Source organism: Perognathus longimembris, chromosome 9 (assembly GCF_023159225.1).
Source record: "Perognathus longimembris pacificus isolate PPM17 chromosome 9, ASM2315922v1, whole genome shotgun sequence".
Taxonomy (NCBI): Eukaryota; Metazoa; Chordata; class Mammalia; order Rodentia; family Heteromyidae; genus Perognathus; species Perognathus longimembris.
In genome coordinates, this window is record NC_063169.1 from 13,044,447 (window position 1) to 13,059,445 (window position 14,999).

Below are 14,999 nucleotides of genomic sequence, written 5' to 3' on the forward strand. Positions count from 1 at the left end.
TCACAGCTTGAGGCAATGATCCCCGCACCCGATTGGTGCGCGCCCCGGAGCTCTCGCCGGCGGCTCGGGAGAGGAGACAGGCAAGGGGACGGCGGGCCGGGGTCGCGGCGGGGGTCGGGAAGGCTGACGGGGGCGCTTCGCTTCAGGGTCGTCGGCCGTGTCTACCGGGCCCGCCGTGGCTCGCGGGAGGGACCACGCCCGGAGCAGGGGGGCGATCGCGCCTGCCTTTTCCCTTCTTTTTATGGGAGGGGAGGGGGCGTGTCGAGGAGGGTGGCGAATGGAGGGACGGACGGACGGACGGACTCCCGATGGAACGCTAAGGGGCGCATCTCTCGTGCCAAGCGTGGAATAACAATGACACCTTCTCCCCTTAGTTGTCCCGTCAGGTTACTTCGTGTGTGAAGTGAATGCTCCGTCCTTACAACTGCCCAGTGTGTTGGGAAGAATGCCCTAATTGAGGGGTTGAAAAATCGAGTGCGTCTGGACCCGGAGGAGAACCCAGTTCCGCCCACTTACCTGTTGGCCATGGAAGCTTTGAAGACTTGTGTACTTAGGAGAAATGCGTGTGTTGCCGCCTGCTTCTGGAGAAGCAAAGTTATGCCCAAGTCTCTAATTAGGAACATTAGTACTACCTCTCCAAGGAGCACTGTCATGCCAGCTTGGGTGATAGATAAATATGGGAATAATGACGTCCTTCGATTCACTGAGGATATGATGCTACCCATCATCCACTATCCAAATGAAGTCATTATCAAGGTCCATGCTGCCAGTGTAAATCCCATAGATGTTAATATGAGAAGTAAGTTTTCCGAGATGTTTTTGTTACCTCTTTTTAGGTCAAGAGTTTTGCTAGGTGTGCCTTTACTTTGTTGTCGTTATTGGTTTTTTTTTTTGTTTGTTTGTTTGTTTTGAGACAGGGTCTCCCTTTGTAGCCCAACTGGCTTCCTGCTTAAATCTTCCTGATGTAGTACTGGGATTTTACAGATGTGTATTACCACATCTGGATATATATGTCTTTATATCATGTATTATGTACATCTCATATATATGTAGTCACTATTTGAGTACGCTTTTACTGACAGGAAGGAATCATTTAGGTTTTTGGTACCGCTGGATATTGCTGAAATTTTTGAAATCTGAATGGCCAGAATATACCTTAATCTTTTACAAAATGTAAATTTGATTATTTACATGTTTCTTATAAATTGGGATGGGAGATTTGTGTCTACCAGTCTACTGTGTCTCCAAGTCTGTTACTGATGTACTATGCATGCTTTTCATGACAATCTTAGATCCATCACAGGTTTGAGAGATACTGTTATATTTCTGCATCAGTTCTGGATTTGCATTTTTATAAGAATTCCTATTTTCTTTGCTCTGCCATCACTTCCTGGAGGATTGAGCCTGACTTCAACAGCTGCCTACCATTTGATTTGGTAGAACTCATACCACTTTTTATTGATCCAGTGAGCAAAGCCATGGCATGCCTTACTTCTCTCTAGGATATGAGCATGCTTTCTTCTATTTCATCTTTTTTGTTGTTGTTTTGCCAGTCCTGGGCCTTGGACTCAGGGCCTGAGCACTGTCCCTGGCTTCTTCCCGCTCAAGGCTAGCACTCTGCCACTTGAGCCACAGCGCCACTTCTGGCCGTTTTCTGTATATGTGGTGCTGGGGAATCGAACCCAGGGCCTCGTGTATCCGAGGCAGGCACTCTTGCCACTAGGCCATATTCCCAGCCCCCCTGGCTTCTTTTTGCCCAAGGTTAGCACACTACCTCTTGAGCCACAGCGCCACTTCTGGCTTTTTCTATATATGTGGTACTGAGGAGTCGAACCCAGGGTTTCATGTATGTGAGGCAAGCACTCTACCACTAGGCCCTATTCCCAGCCCCTCTTTTTTTTTAAAGCTGGTAAAATATACCTGTCTGTCTCACATAGAAGTATATGACTTAGCATTCAGGAGGCTGAGGAAGGACAATCTGGCTTGGAGCTGAAGGCTAGCTTGGCCTGTATGAGTCCTTGTCTTTAAAAACAAGCAAGCTGGATTCTGGTGGCTCATGCCTATGATCCCAGCTACTCAGGAGACTGAGATCTGAGGATCACAGTTTGAAGCTACCCTCAACAGAAAAGCCCCTTAGAAACCCTTATCTCCAATTAACTGCTCAAAAACTGGAAGTGATGCTCTGGCTCAAGTGATAGAACACTAGCCTTGAGCACAAAGGGGCTTAGAGACAGCACCCAAGCAAGCCATGAGTTCAAGCCCCACAAGCAACAAAAACAACAAAACAAGTGAAACAACTTTTTCTGTGCTGTTCCTTTCTAAGTTGCAAAATATCTAATGGGGGGGGGGACTGAAAAAAGTTTGAAGAGCTCTATATTCCTTAAATATATACAAGGATTATTACTATAGTGGAGAAAAGTTTGATTTGTATTGGTGAAATGCTTTAGCTTTGGAAAAAAATTGACAAAAATGCTGCCTGTCTTGCTGATGTGAACTCATCTATGTCTCCTGAAGGAATTGAAATATTTTTGGGATTAAGCTCGGTGTTAATCACAGGCAATTAGCCTCTGTGTTATAAGTAAGCTGATGTCTGTAGTTTCATTTAAGCATGGGTCAATGTTTTGAAGGGCTTATGTGTAGTGTACCTTAATAACAATTCTTATTATGATGAGAATTCTCTATGTATGATGAATTTGTTTTTCCATATATACATCCAATTATATAATCAAATGATTAATGATAGAAGGAACGAGTTTATTGAATTTTATGTGTTTATTTATTTATTGCCAGTCCCGGGACTTGAATTCAGGGACTGGGCATTGTCCCTGGGCTTTCTTTTGCTCAAGGCTAGCACTCTGGCACTTGAGACAGAGTACCACATCAGTTTATGTGGTGCTGAGGAATTGAACCCAGGTCTTCATGCATGCTAGTCAAGCACCATGAAGCCACATTCCCAGCCCCATTTTGTGGAATTTAAAGAGATGTAATAGAGTAACAATCATTTTTCTTCTTTTCTTCTCTTTTCTTTCTTCCTTTCTCTGTCCCTCCCTTCCTTTTCTTCTTTCTTTTGGCTTCAAGACCTCTTTACACTTAAAAATTACTAGAATTTATGTGACCTATAGTTATATTACTAGAAACTAAAACTAAAATGTTGAATTATTTCTTTGTTTTAAAATAACTGATTAAAATTAATAAGGCAAAACATTAAATGACTATGAAAAAATACATGATTGAGAGACAAGTACATGTGTGAAGTACTGAAACAGGTGGTAGTTGACAGAGCCTGAGGTCTACTATCAAAGAGGTTATAATGAGGCTGGATACTGGTGACGCATGCCTAATAAATCCCAGGTACTTAGGAGGCTGAGACTAGAAGGATCACAGTTGCAGGCTAGTTCAGGTATTAAAAATAAAAGCATGCAAGATCTCATCTCATGAGAGAAAAACTGGGTGTATAGTGGCAAGCGCCTGTCATCTCAGCCACAGCAAGAAGTATAAATTAGGAGGATCATGGGCAGCTGAGATCTGAGCATCAGGGTTCGAAGCCAGCCTAGGCAGGAAAGTCCATGAGACGCTTACCTCCAATAAATAAAAGTGAATCGAAATACTGTTATCATTTTTGTCTCATGAAGTCTATTTTTTGTTTTGTTTTGTGTTGCTGAGGATTGAACCCAGGGCTTTGAGCATGCCAAGCAAATGATCTACCATGAAGCTAATATCCAACTGTACTTTTTGTTTTGCAGTAGTAGTTGCTATTTTTTGTTCTTTATTCTTTTTATAACAGACTTGAAGATACTTTTGTTTTACAAGATGCACTTACATGATGTGTATTGTGTTTTTATCTCAGTAGAAGAGCTGCATCAACTTCCTTGATAGTTGTTTAGTATACATTTTACTTTTATTGAGTATTCTTGGCATCGTTTGGTGTTTTGTGACTTGACTGGGAATACTACTTACAAGTAATCCTACTGTCTGGATTCTTTTTGAGAAAGCGTTATTGATTTTGCAGAAAGTATCTGACATGGTAGCTTGGGGAAATAAAACAATGAGCAGAAGATTGTAAAAACTCAGAAGCAGTTACTTCTCTCCACAAGAAAGCCAGAGATATGTGTACTTTATTTTGAAAGATGATGACTGGCTATTTTCTGAAGACTACTACTGTTGGATATAAAATTATAAATCATGGAAAGGGCTACTAAAACGAGGAAATTTAAAAATACAGCATGGCATCAACAAAACTTAGTTTCTTTAGTGGAAATAAAGTCTTTGAAGCTGATGACAGATTTCTTGATTTCCCCTTCCCCCCAATCAACCCAACTCTGAACAAATGAAATCTCTGTAAATGAGATGAAACTCTTAAGGGCCCTATTGATTCTCACCAAGCAGGTTCTCCGCGACTACCAACTGCTGCCTTCTGGATTTGGGGCCAGCTTGGACAGTATCAGTGTGTCAGGACTACACTTGATATCAGGGTTACAAAGAATAGTTTATAAACATCCTTGAGATCCTGGCTCAGAACCTGAAAGAGAACTGTAACCTCTTTGCAGCTCTGAAACAGCTCAACTTTGGCCTAATGCCCACTGCTGTTGCTCAAACCATCTAACATAGTTCCAGTGAGTAATGGTTTATCTTAGCAATGAAAGGAATGTGAGACAGGAAAAGTGAACTTGAAATTTTTGTGAATCTCAGATGTAAAGTCCCCATCCTCCCCCCAGATAACAGTCCGAACTCTCCAGGTGGCAGATGTGTCATGCTGGCATAGTAACCTCTCAGCTTAGATTTTTCTGGGACTGCCTCAGCTTTCACTTTCTCCAGTGTGTCTTGATTTTTCACTAGAAAAACAACTTTTGCAAGTTAATCCACCTGCCAACAGCTCTCCCTATATTTAGTTTGCCTTCTGCTGCTGGACTGTCATTGCTGCCGTCCATAAGGCCAGCCTTCTGTTAGTGTTCCTGATCCCAACCCCTCTCTTCTACCCTGGGGTGTCATTTCACCAGTTCTCTCTTGTCTCTTGCAATTTCTTCTTTCCTGGATCATTCTCATTACATACAAATTTGCTCTCATTTCTTCCTCTAGGAAGAAGGGAAACCACTGAAAAACTCTCTTTCCATCTTGCCCCCCCTGCCCACACTGTCTCACCCAGCTACTGCTTTATTTTTCTGTTTCCCTTTATAACAGATCTGTTTGACAGAGTTGAATCTTCACACAGTCTTCCCATTTTCTCTCAAGCACATTATTCCATAGTGTTCCTAAGTCTGTATGTTGTTGGATTGTTTTGCTTAAAGCCCCGTAACTGCTTTTGACCTGATTTGAAAACCTAATGCATTTGGCATCTTTCAAGGACCTCTTTGACACTGGGCTTTTGTGATATCTCTCTTCACTGGGCAGGCCCTCTTGGCCCCTTGGCTGGATGCTTTTTGTCCTTGAGGTGTAGTGTTGCACTGCCCCCAGGATGGGTAAGAGGCAAGGGAGTCTTAGGAGGTAGGTAGTGATCTGATGTATGTTGCTGGGCAGAGAAAAGCATATGACCCTGGAGAGCCTAACAGAAGACTTACAGAAACAAGTGGAGCAGAAGAAAGATATTTTTAAGTCTTTGAAGAGTCATCTTATATAATGAAGTCATGTAATAAACTGCTTTGTATTATTGCTGATAGTGTAGCCAATTTTTGAGCCAAAATTATTTTCAGCTTTTTGAAACTGATATATCTTCAAATATTCTTAAAAATAAAAAAAAGATATGTATAGTAAAGCTGTTGACCTGATTTAAGACATCAGAACAGATGCAGCCCAGTGGCTCTATTCCAGTCAGGAATCTCTGCTGAATCTAAAGCCATTTTTGTGGAAAGACTTTTAGGAGATGGGAAGGTACAAATCAGTGCCAGTACTTTACATTCATGCCTTGTTTATTCATTAACTTTTAGTATTAGTATTAATAGCTTAATATTTGTCTTCTTTACCAGACTTGGCACCACATATTTTTGTTGTTTAAACTGTTCATGAATGAGCCGGGCGTTGGTGGCTCATGCCTGTAATTGTAGCTACTCAGGTGACTGAGATTTGGGGATTGTGTTTGGAGCCAACTGTAATAGTTCTAATTAATGACCAGAAAACTGGGCTGGGGATATGGCCTGGTGGCAAGAGTGCTTGCCTCGTATACATGAGGCCCTGGGTTCGATTCCCCAGCACCACATATACAGGAAGTGGCGCTGTGGCTCAAGTGGCAGAGTGCTAGCCTTGAACAAAAAAAAGTCAGGGACAGTGCTCAGGCCCTGAGTCCAAGGCCCAGGACTGGCCAAAAAACAACAACAACAACCAGAAAACTGTAAGTAGTGCTGTGGCTCAAGTGGTAGAGTGCTAGTCTTGAGCAAAAAAAAAAACAACAAAAAAATCTCAGGGTCAGTACCCAGGATTTGCACACATACACACACACACACACACACACAGAGAGAGAGAGAAAAGTTCATGAATAAACCAGGCCTGGTGGTACAACCTGTAATTACAGACTCAAAGAGATGGGGGCAAAAGGATCTCAAGTTCAGGGCCAGCCTGAGCTAGATAATTAAAAAAGTAAAAATAAATAAAAATAAAGAGTTCACTAATAAATAACCATCTTCAGAGAGCTATATATACATAGAGCTATATATACATATATGTGTATATATAGTGTACATTACACAAAATACTAGAAGTTCTTGTCAGTATTTATTTATTTATTTAGTTTTGTTTTTTTGGCCAGTCCTGGGCCTTGGACTCAGGGCCTGAGCACTGTCCCTGGCTTCTTCCCGCTCAAGGCTAGCACTCTGCCTCTTGAGCCACAGCGCCGCTTCTGGCCGTTTTCTGTATATGTGGTGCTGGGGAATCGAACCTAGGGCCTCGTGTATCCGAGGCAGGCACTCTTGCCACTAGGCTATATCCCCAGCCCCAGTATTTATTTATGGTGCTGGGAATTCAACCCAGGACCTCAGGTATGCTAGGCAAGTAATATGTTACAGAGCTTCATTCCCAGCTCAACATCACTAAAAGTTCTGGACAGTTTCAAAGAAATTTTAAGCAATGGTGGCTTCGCTTTATAAGTGATTGTGACTGTCCAAGTACTTTTCTTGGAATAAAATGCCCCATTGTTTTTATGCTTTCCTGCGTGGGATCAGAAAGTTATAAAATGTTAATCCATTTAGAATTTACGATGCTAACATGGTTCTTGGCCTGTGTCCTGTAGTTGTTTTAGAATCACATTGTTCTTAGTTTGGGAGTTAATGGCTGCACTGTGGTTTGTAGGTGGCTACGGAGCAACAGCGTTGAATATGAAGCGTGATCCTTTACACATCAGAACCAGAGGAGAGGAATTTCCTCTGACTCTGGGTCGGGATGTCTCCGGTGTGGTGATGGAATGTGGACTAGATGTGAAGTACTTCAAGCCTGGGGATGAGGTGTGTTAAACCTTTTATTCCACATTTCTTATTTTTTATTCCTCATTCTAAATGTGCAAATGTCCTGTGTCTTTGGAAAGTATGTTTATATTTTTCTTCTTTCCAGGAAATGTACTGAGCCTTGGTTTTGCTGTTATGGTTTTTCAAATAATTTAAAATAGCTTGACTACTATTAAAACTTGGTTTTCGAAATGGAATGCTTAAGAATCACAACAATGATTAAGAGTAGATACTATCTTTTTTGCCAGTCCTGGGGCATGGACTCAGGGCCTGAGCACTGTCCCTGGCTTCTTTTTGCTCAAGGCTAGCACTCTGCCACTTGAGCCACAGCGCCACTTCTGACCATTTTCTGTATATGTGGTGCTGGGGAATTGAACCCAGGGCTTCATGTATGGGAGGCAAGCACTCTTGCCACTAGGCCATATCCCCAGCCCAAGAGTAGATACTATCTTAACCAACAAATAGATGGGATGTGTGTGTGTGAGTCTATAATGGCACAGTTAGGATTGTGGTCTTTCAAGTCAGCTCTTGTAAACACAAGAATCTATCAAAAAAAAACTAAACTAAAAAAAGCGAAAAATGGCTGGAGATATGGGTCAAGTGGTAGAACCTCTGTCTTTGCAAGTCCAAGGCCCTGAGGTCAAGCCCAAGTACCCAACAAAACAACTAAGAATTTAAAATAGAATTGGAGTTACTTTATTTTTGTTGGAAGGGCCTTTAAATGACAATTTCTACCTGTAGATTAGATGGTCTTAAAATAGTTACAGTTTGATATATTTTTCTGTCACTTATCACTTTGAACATTTGTGACAAGAGATTATAGTGAGCTTGGAAGAACAGTATTTTGGTTGCTTCGCATAAGTAACTAATCTCTGTGAGATGGACAGCACTTGGCCCAGTACGTAGGTGAAGAAGCGATGCTATAAAAAGTTCCAGAGCTTAGCAGTACTTGAGGTAGGATTCAAATCTCAAAGACCAGGATCTTACTGGAACCCTGGAGTAGCCAGTACAGCAGGCATGGCCTCTGCTTTCAGTGTCATTTCACCTGATCAATGCAAACTCATAATTGGTTCTTATCACGTGGAGCTCATTCTTTCTGTATATTGCTCACAGAGAATAGGTATTAGGAGCACCTGGTCAGAACACTGCTGGGCTCTAATGAAGATGTATGTCTGTGCGTTTCAGGTCTGGGCTGCAGTTCCTCCGTGGAAACAAGGCACTCTCTCAGAATTTGTTGTAGTCAGTGGGAATGAGGTAACTCACCATCTTTCCTGAAATGCCATTAGAAAATCTAAAAAAGACTGACAGATGTCTCCAAAACGATTGCTTGTTTTTAGGTGAAGTTTGTGTTTTTATGGTCAGTTTTGAGGGAGCTAAAACAAATGAGTTTTTGAAAAATGAATTAAGGATTTGATGTGACTCTCTCTGCTTACCAGAGCAGTTGTCTTTGCCTAATGAAGTGGGGATGTGGTATGGGGTCTAGGATACTGTGTGTTCCTCGCTCTGCCTCATAGAGTGACACCAAATGTGCCCAAGGGAGAGTATGGATTAGTCATGTTGAGCCATGGAAGTGTCACGTTGTTTTGAATCACTTTAAACACAGGAGCTTAAGCCCAGCACAGTGTTGCAGGCCTATAATTAACACAAGCTATTCAGGAAGCAGAGGCAGGAGGGTGGAGAGTTGAGAATAGCTTGGATAAAATTAAGCCCTCTCTCAATAAATGCCCCAGTACTGCAAAAACGAACCAGAAACAAAGAAAGAATGCTACCTAATATATTCTGACTGAGGACAAGGCTTAAGTGGTAGAGCATCTGCCTTTGAATAGAAAGGGGTGAGCACTGAGGAAACTGGCTGCAGAAGGGCTCTTGGAAGAGTCTGATAAAGGGTGTTAGTTACCGAGATTAGAGAAGGCCTAGAAAGTTTACTTTCCAGGAAATGGGAGTAAAGGAAGCAGTTGATTTCAAAAACAAATTGGAATGTGTTTATGAGGGTTCAAAGTCTAACTAGATTTTTGTCTGAGGATAGTTAGGACAACAGTGCAGAACTAATAATGTAGTCTGCAAAACATACAGCACCTCTGTGAGGCAGGTAAAGAGCAATTTGGAGAATATTCTTTTTTGTTGTTGTTAGCTGTGGAGCTTGAACTTAGGGCCTGGGCACTGTCTCTGAGCTTTTTCACACAAAGCTAGCACTCTACCACTTTGAGCCACAGTGCCATGTCTGGTTTTCTGGTGGTTAATTGGAGATAATTGTCTCACAGACTTTTCTGCTTGCGCTGGCTTTGAACTGTGATCATCACATGTCAGCCTTCTGTGAAGCTATGATTACAGGCATGAGCCACTGGCACCCAGCTTTGGAGACTATTCTTGAGAAGTAATCTTGAAATACATTGCGCAACAGACACTGAACTTTGGAAGACTCATATTTATGTCTGAGGATAACTGGACTCCTATGAAGTGCTTAATTTTGTTAATTTACAGGTCCCTCATTTTAACTGTCCTCTTTAAATCTAGGTTTCTCACAAGCCCAAATCCCTCTCTCATATTCAAGCTGCCTCTCTGCCATACGTAGCCCTCACAGCCTGGTCTGCCATAAACAAGGTTGGAGGCCTGAATGACAAGAATTGCATAGGAAAACGGTAAGTGTATCAGTGGTGGCAGCTAAACTTCCCTCCTTTGGTTTTGTTAGTTCTTTATGGCAGATCTTTAGAAGCACTGAAGTTAGAATTATTTACCTTACCAGAGTTACACTAATATCAATTGCACTCCAATTAGCCCAATCAAATGGGGATTCTAAAAGAATAGATGGACTCTAGGTGTTTGAACTGTGTATAACAATGCAAAAGTTTACTTGTGAATCTTGAGGGAAAAGCTTCCTAAAAAAGTTGAATTACTCTGTGCTGTTGGAATGTTGAGATGAAATTTTTAAAAACTAACCAGGAACTGCTCTCATGTTTATATGTTTCTCTGAAAATGAGATACAGAGGACCTAAAAAAACACTTTTTGGATAATCTTGGGCTCCCTTAGGCTCAATCCTTGGTATCCTTTCAGTCAGTTCTGGCACTCCACGACTTGAATGCACACTTGTCTGAGTTAGCAACAACATACTATCCCGAAGCTTCCCGCTGTCCAGTCCTCCCCCACCGGCAGCGTCTTTCTGTGTTTTCACACAGGTTTCTACACCTGTGTTCAGCCATGGTCTCAAAGGCTGAGTACACTAAGCTAAGATGTTTTGAGAGAGAAAGAGCACATGCATATTCGCTTACTGTTCATTATAGTATATTATATTGTTATATCTTATTATTGTTAATGCTTTACTTGCCTAATTTGTAAATTCAATGTTTATCTGAGGTATGCATGTATAGGAAAAAATATAGTGGATCTAGGCACTTATTTTCAGCTTAGGCATTTGCCTAAGCTTTGCCTAAGTTTTGGAAGGTACCCTTGTGGTTTAGAGGAACTATTGTACTTGAATTTGGGTTTAGGTTCTGCCACTTTCTAACTGGTTGACAGAGTTGATTTTTCCTTGTTTGCTTTTGAAGATTAAATGAGAACACATATAAGGCCGGTGTACAGGGGTGGTACATAAGAAGCTCTTCATAAATGCTAGTTGCTAGTACTGACCTGGTTGTAATGTACTTTGTTTTTTAGAGACTCAACATAGAGAAAATTGGCACTTTGGGGGTTAAATGAGAAAACTAGGTACTAAGAATCGCTTAGTGATTATAATGAAGGGGAGAACTGTAAGTCAAATTGTAATGAATTAAAATAACAGTCCTTGTTTGTTTGTTTGTTTGGTTGGTTGGTGCTGGTCCTGGGGCTTGAACTTAGGGCCTGGGTGCTGTCTCTGAGCTTTTGTGCTTAAAGCTCATGCTCTACCACTTGAGCCATAGCTCTACTTCTACCTTTTTGTTTTTAACTAAGAGGTAAGAGTCTCATGGACTTGCCTTCCTAGTTTTTATCTGTGGTTCTAGGATTTCAGCCTCCTTAGTAGCTTGGATTACAGGTCTGAGCCACCTGTGCCTGGCCATAATTCCTTTTTATTACTAAAGAATATGTAGATAAAGCGTGTGTTACAAAAATGCAGAAATATTGTACTTTATACATAATTGCGGAGCAATAAAACATTGACTTTATTGCAAGTTCAAGCATTATTTCTGAAAGCATTGTGAAGATTATTCATCTAATGAAGTGCTGCCATTTATCTTAGAATTCAAAGCAAATATTTATTCTAAAGGTCACTTCTGTTTAATTTTTAAGCTTTTGTGGCTTATCATTTTTGAAGTTGCCATTTTGGTTAAATACTTTGTTTACATTAAATTTATGGACCACATGTTTTTCTAATGGCCTTCAGTCATTAATCACCTTGCAAAAAAAATCTCAGTTCATATTTTTAGACTTTTATTAGTACTGTAGGCTCTCTAGTGACATTGCTATTTTATTGCTTTGAGGTTTTCTCCCCCCAAAACATGTACCAGCATGTGTATGCACGACTATGGTTAGAGAACTGCCATTCCTTTTTGCTCAGGGCTCTCTGGGTATACTCTTAGAATACTGTAGAAAACAACTTAGAGACAAAGAACTAGCTATTTTCCTACCGAACTCCCAGTGTCAGTGTGTACTCTTAGTTTTTTGTTGGCTTCGTAGCTACCTCTTTGGTACACTGTTATTGTCTGTGTAAACAGTAATAGCTTGGGAAAATGGAACCCTGGATCCTACTTGCCACTCTCCCATTAGGTAGCTGTGTGCCACTGATGGTCTCCGAAGTTTCCTCTGAATTACCAGTTGTAGGACTCTGAGAGGAGAACTTTGAGAAATGGACAATTTCATACCTTACAGTGCTATTATATATTATGTTGAGGGGTGGGAGGAGACTCTCCTCATGGATGTAGCCACGTTAGCCATACAAGAGTGAGACCCATTGTAGATTGTCAGTAATTCACGTCATGGACTGTATCCTCATATGCATAATGACACAACAGAGGATGCATATGTTGTGAGCAAGTGAGAGAGCCTGGTGTCTTGGTCCCCTCGGCTTGCTCTAAGTAGATATTATAAACTGGTGGCTTATGGGTGGCACAGAATTATTTCTCACAGATCTATACACCAGTATATTTGGTGCATGATGAGGGCCAGCTTTGTTTCACAGACAATGCCTTCTTACTCCTCCTGTACCGTGGGGGGGGGGGGAGGGTCAGCTTTCAACATCTGAATTAGAATGGTAGGACACAAGTACTGCAAACATTTAAACCATAGTGCTAGGGACTTGGTCCTCCAAAAAATGTCAGTTTACTGAAATCACTAACCATGGGGTTCCTTGGGTTATAATAGTAATCTGCGTCTCTGTAACTACTTATTTGTGAGAATTGTAAGATATGTAAGTGTGACTAGAGTTACCTGTTATCTGAGAACCTTAACATACTAAAAGGAAAAAAAAAATTGCCTATGTTGAAGATAAAATGGAAGGCCTCACACTCTAGAGTATTCTGCTACTTAAGCCAAAGCCCAACCCTCTAAAAATAGTTTTTTTTTTCATTTTTTTTTATTAATTGGACATAAATTTTTTTACAAGGTGTTGTGCAAAGAGGGTGCAGTTACATGGTAGGGCAGTGTGTACATTTCTTATGATATCTTACGACCTGTTTTTCTATCCCTTGTCTAGGTCAGGTTGACATATATGCAATATACAGTGTATCAAGAACATATACAGTATTCACAGACTTGGTCTCTACTGTCTCTCCGTCTCCCTTTGTTAACAGCCATATATCAGGGAGATCATGCCCCTTTGTTTTCTGTGTTCTAGGCTTGTCTCACTCAACATTATTTGTTCGAGTTCTGACCATTTCCCTGCGAATAACAGTATTTCACCATTCCTAATCGCTATGTAGTATTCCATTGTGTATAAGTACCATAGTTTTTGGATCCATTCGTCTGTGGAGGGGCATCTGGGTTGTTTCCATATTTTAGCTATTGTGAATTGTGCCGCGATAAACATGGAAGTACAAATGCCTTTTTGATATCTTGGATTTTGCTGTTTAGGATAGATGCCTAGGAGTGGTATGGCTGGGTCATAGGGTAGGTCTATATTGAGCTTTTTGAGAAACCTCCATACTGTTCTCCAAAGTGGTTGTACTAATTTGCACTCCCACCAACAATGGAGAAGGGTTCCTCTTTTCCCACAGCCCCTCCAGCATTTGTTGTTTCCTGAGTTCAGAGTATAGGCCATTCTAACTGGGGTGAGGTGGTATCTCAGGGTTGTTTTTATTTGCATTTCCTTTACTAGCAGGGATGTTGAGCATTTCCTCATATGTTTCTTTGCCATTTTTATATCTTCTCTTGTGAAGTCTCTCTTTAGCTCATTTGCCCATTTCCTAATAGGTTTATTGGGCTTGGAGGGGCTTAGTTTTTTGAGTTCTCTGTAGATGACCGATATCAGGCCTTTGTCTGTTGCTGTGCTGGTAAATATCCTTTCCCATATCGTTGGCTGTCTTTCTATTTTGGTGGCTATGTCCTTAGCTGTGCAGAAACTTTTTAATTTGTAGTAGTCCCATTTGTCGAGTCTTTCTCCTATTTGTTGTGCCCCTGGGACTCTATTCAGGAAGTTCCTTCCTGTGCCTATAAGTTCTAGTGTCTTTCCTACTCTGTCCTTCAGTAGTTTCAAGGATTCAGGTCTGATGTTGAGGTCCTTGATCCATTTTGAGTTGATCTTGGTGCATGGTGATAGGCTTGGGTCTACTTTGAGTTTTCCCCCAGCACCAGTAGTTGAAGAGGCTATGTTTATTCCATTGTATGTCTTTAGCTCCTTTGTCGAATATCAGTTGGCTGTAAGAGTGCGGTTTTATTTCTGGGTCTTCAGTTCTAATCCATTGGTCTTCCGATCTGTTTTTATACTAATACCATGCTGTTTTTGTTATGATGGCCTTGTAGTAGAGCTTGAAGTCTGGTATGGTGATACCTCCTGCACTGCTTTTTTTGCCTAGAATTGCTTTGGTTATTCTAGGTTTTTTGCTGTTCCATATGAATTTATGGATTGGTTTCTCTATTTCAGTGAAGAATGTGGCTGGGATTTTGATAGGCATTGCATTGAATTTGTATAACAGTTTGGGCAATATGGCCATATTTGCTATATTGATTTGCTATATTGATTGGCTATATTGATTCTGCCTACCCATGAGCATGGGAGGTCTTTCCATCTCCTTGTGTCTTCTTTGATTTCCCTTATTAAATTTTTGTAGTTTTCATTGAATAGTTCCGTCACGTCCTTGGTTAAGTTGATCCCTAGGTACTTTATTCTTTTTTTGGCTACTGTAAATGGAATTGTTTCCATAATTTCCTTTTCTGTTTGTCTATTGCTGGTGTACAGAAAAGCTGCTGACTTTTGTGGGTTGATTTTGTATCCTGCTACTTTGCCAAATTGGTTTATTAGGTGTAGGAGTTTGGGTACTGAGTTTTTTGGGTCCGTCAGATATAAGATCATGTCGTCTGCGAATAGGGATAACTTGATTTCTTCCTTGCCGATGTGGATCCCTTTGATGTCCTCCTCTTGCCTTATTGCTATGGCTAGGGATTCC

General features: G+C 41.1%; 1 protein-coding gene across 1 annotated transcript in view; it reads left to right on the forward strand.

Annotated features, from left to right (window-relative positions):
* The first annotated feature begins 103 nt into the window (after positions 1–103).
* Positions 104–14,999, forward strand: part of Rtn4ip1 (reticulon 4 interacting protein 1) — a 52,677-nt gene continuing 37,781 nt past the window's right edge. Inside the window, exons 1-4 of the mRNA XM_048353748.1 lie at positions 104–799; positions 7,276–7,427; positions 8,613–8,681; positions 9,942–10,066. Coding sequence (XP_048209705.1) covers positions 526–799; positions 7,276–7,427; positions 8,613–8,681; positions 9,942–10,066 — 620 coding nt within the window. The 5' untranslated portion in view covers positions 104–525. The remainder of the gene's footprint in view (positions 800–7,275; positions 7,428–8,612; positions 8,682–9,941; positions 10,067–14,999) is intronic.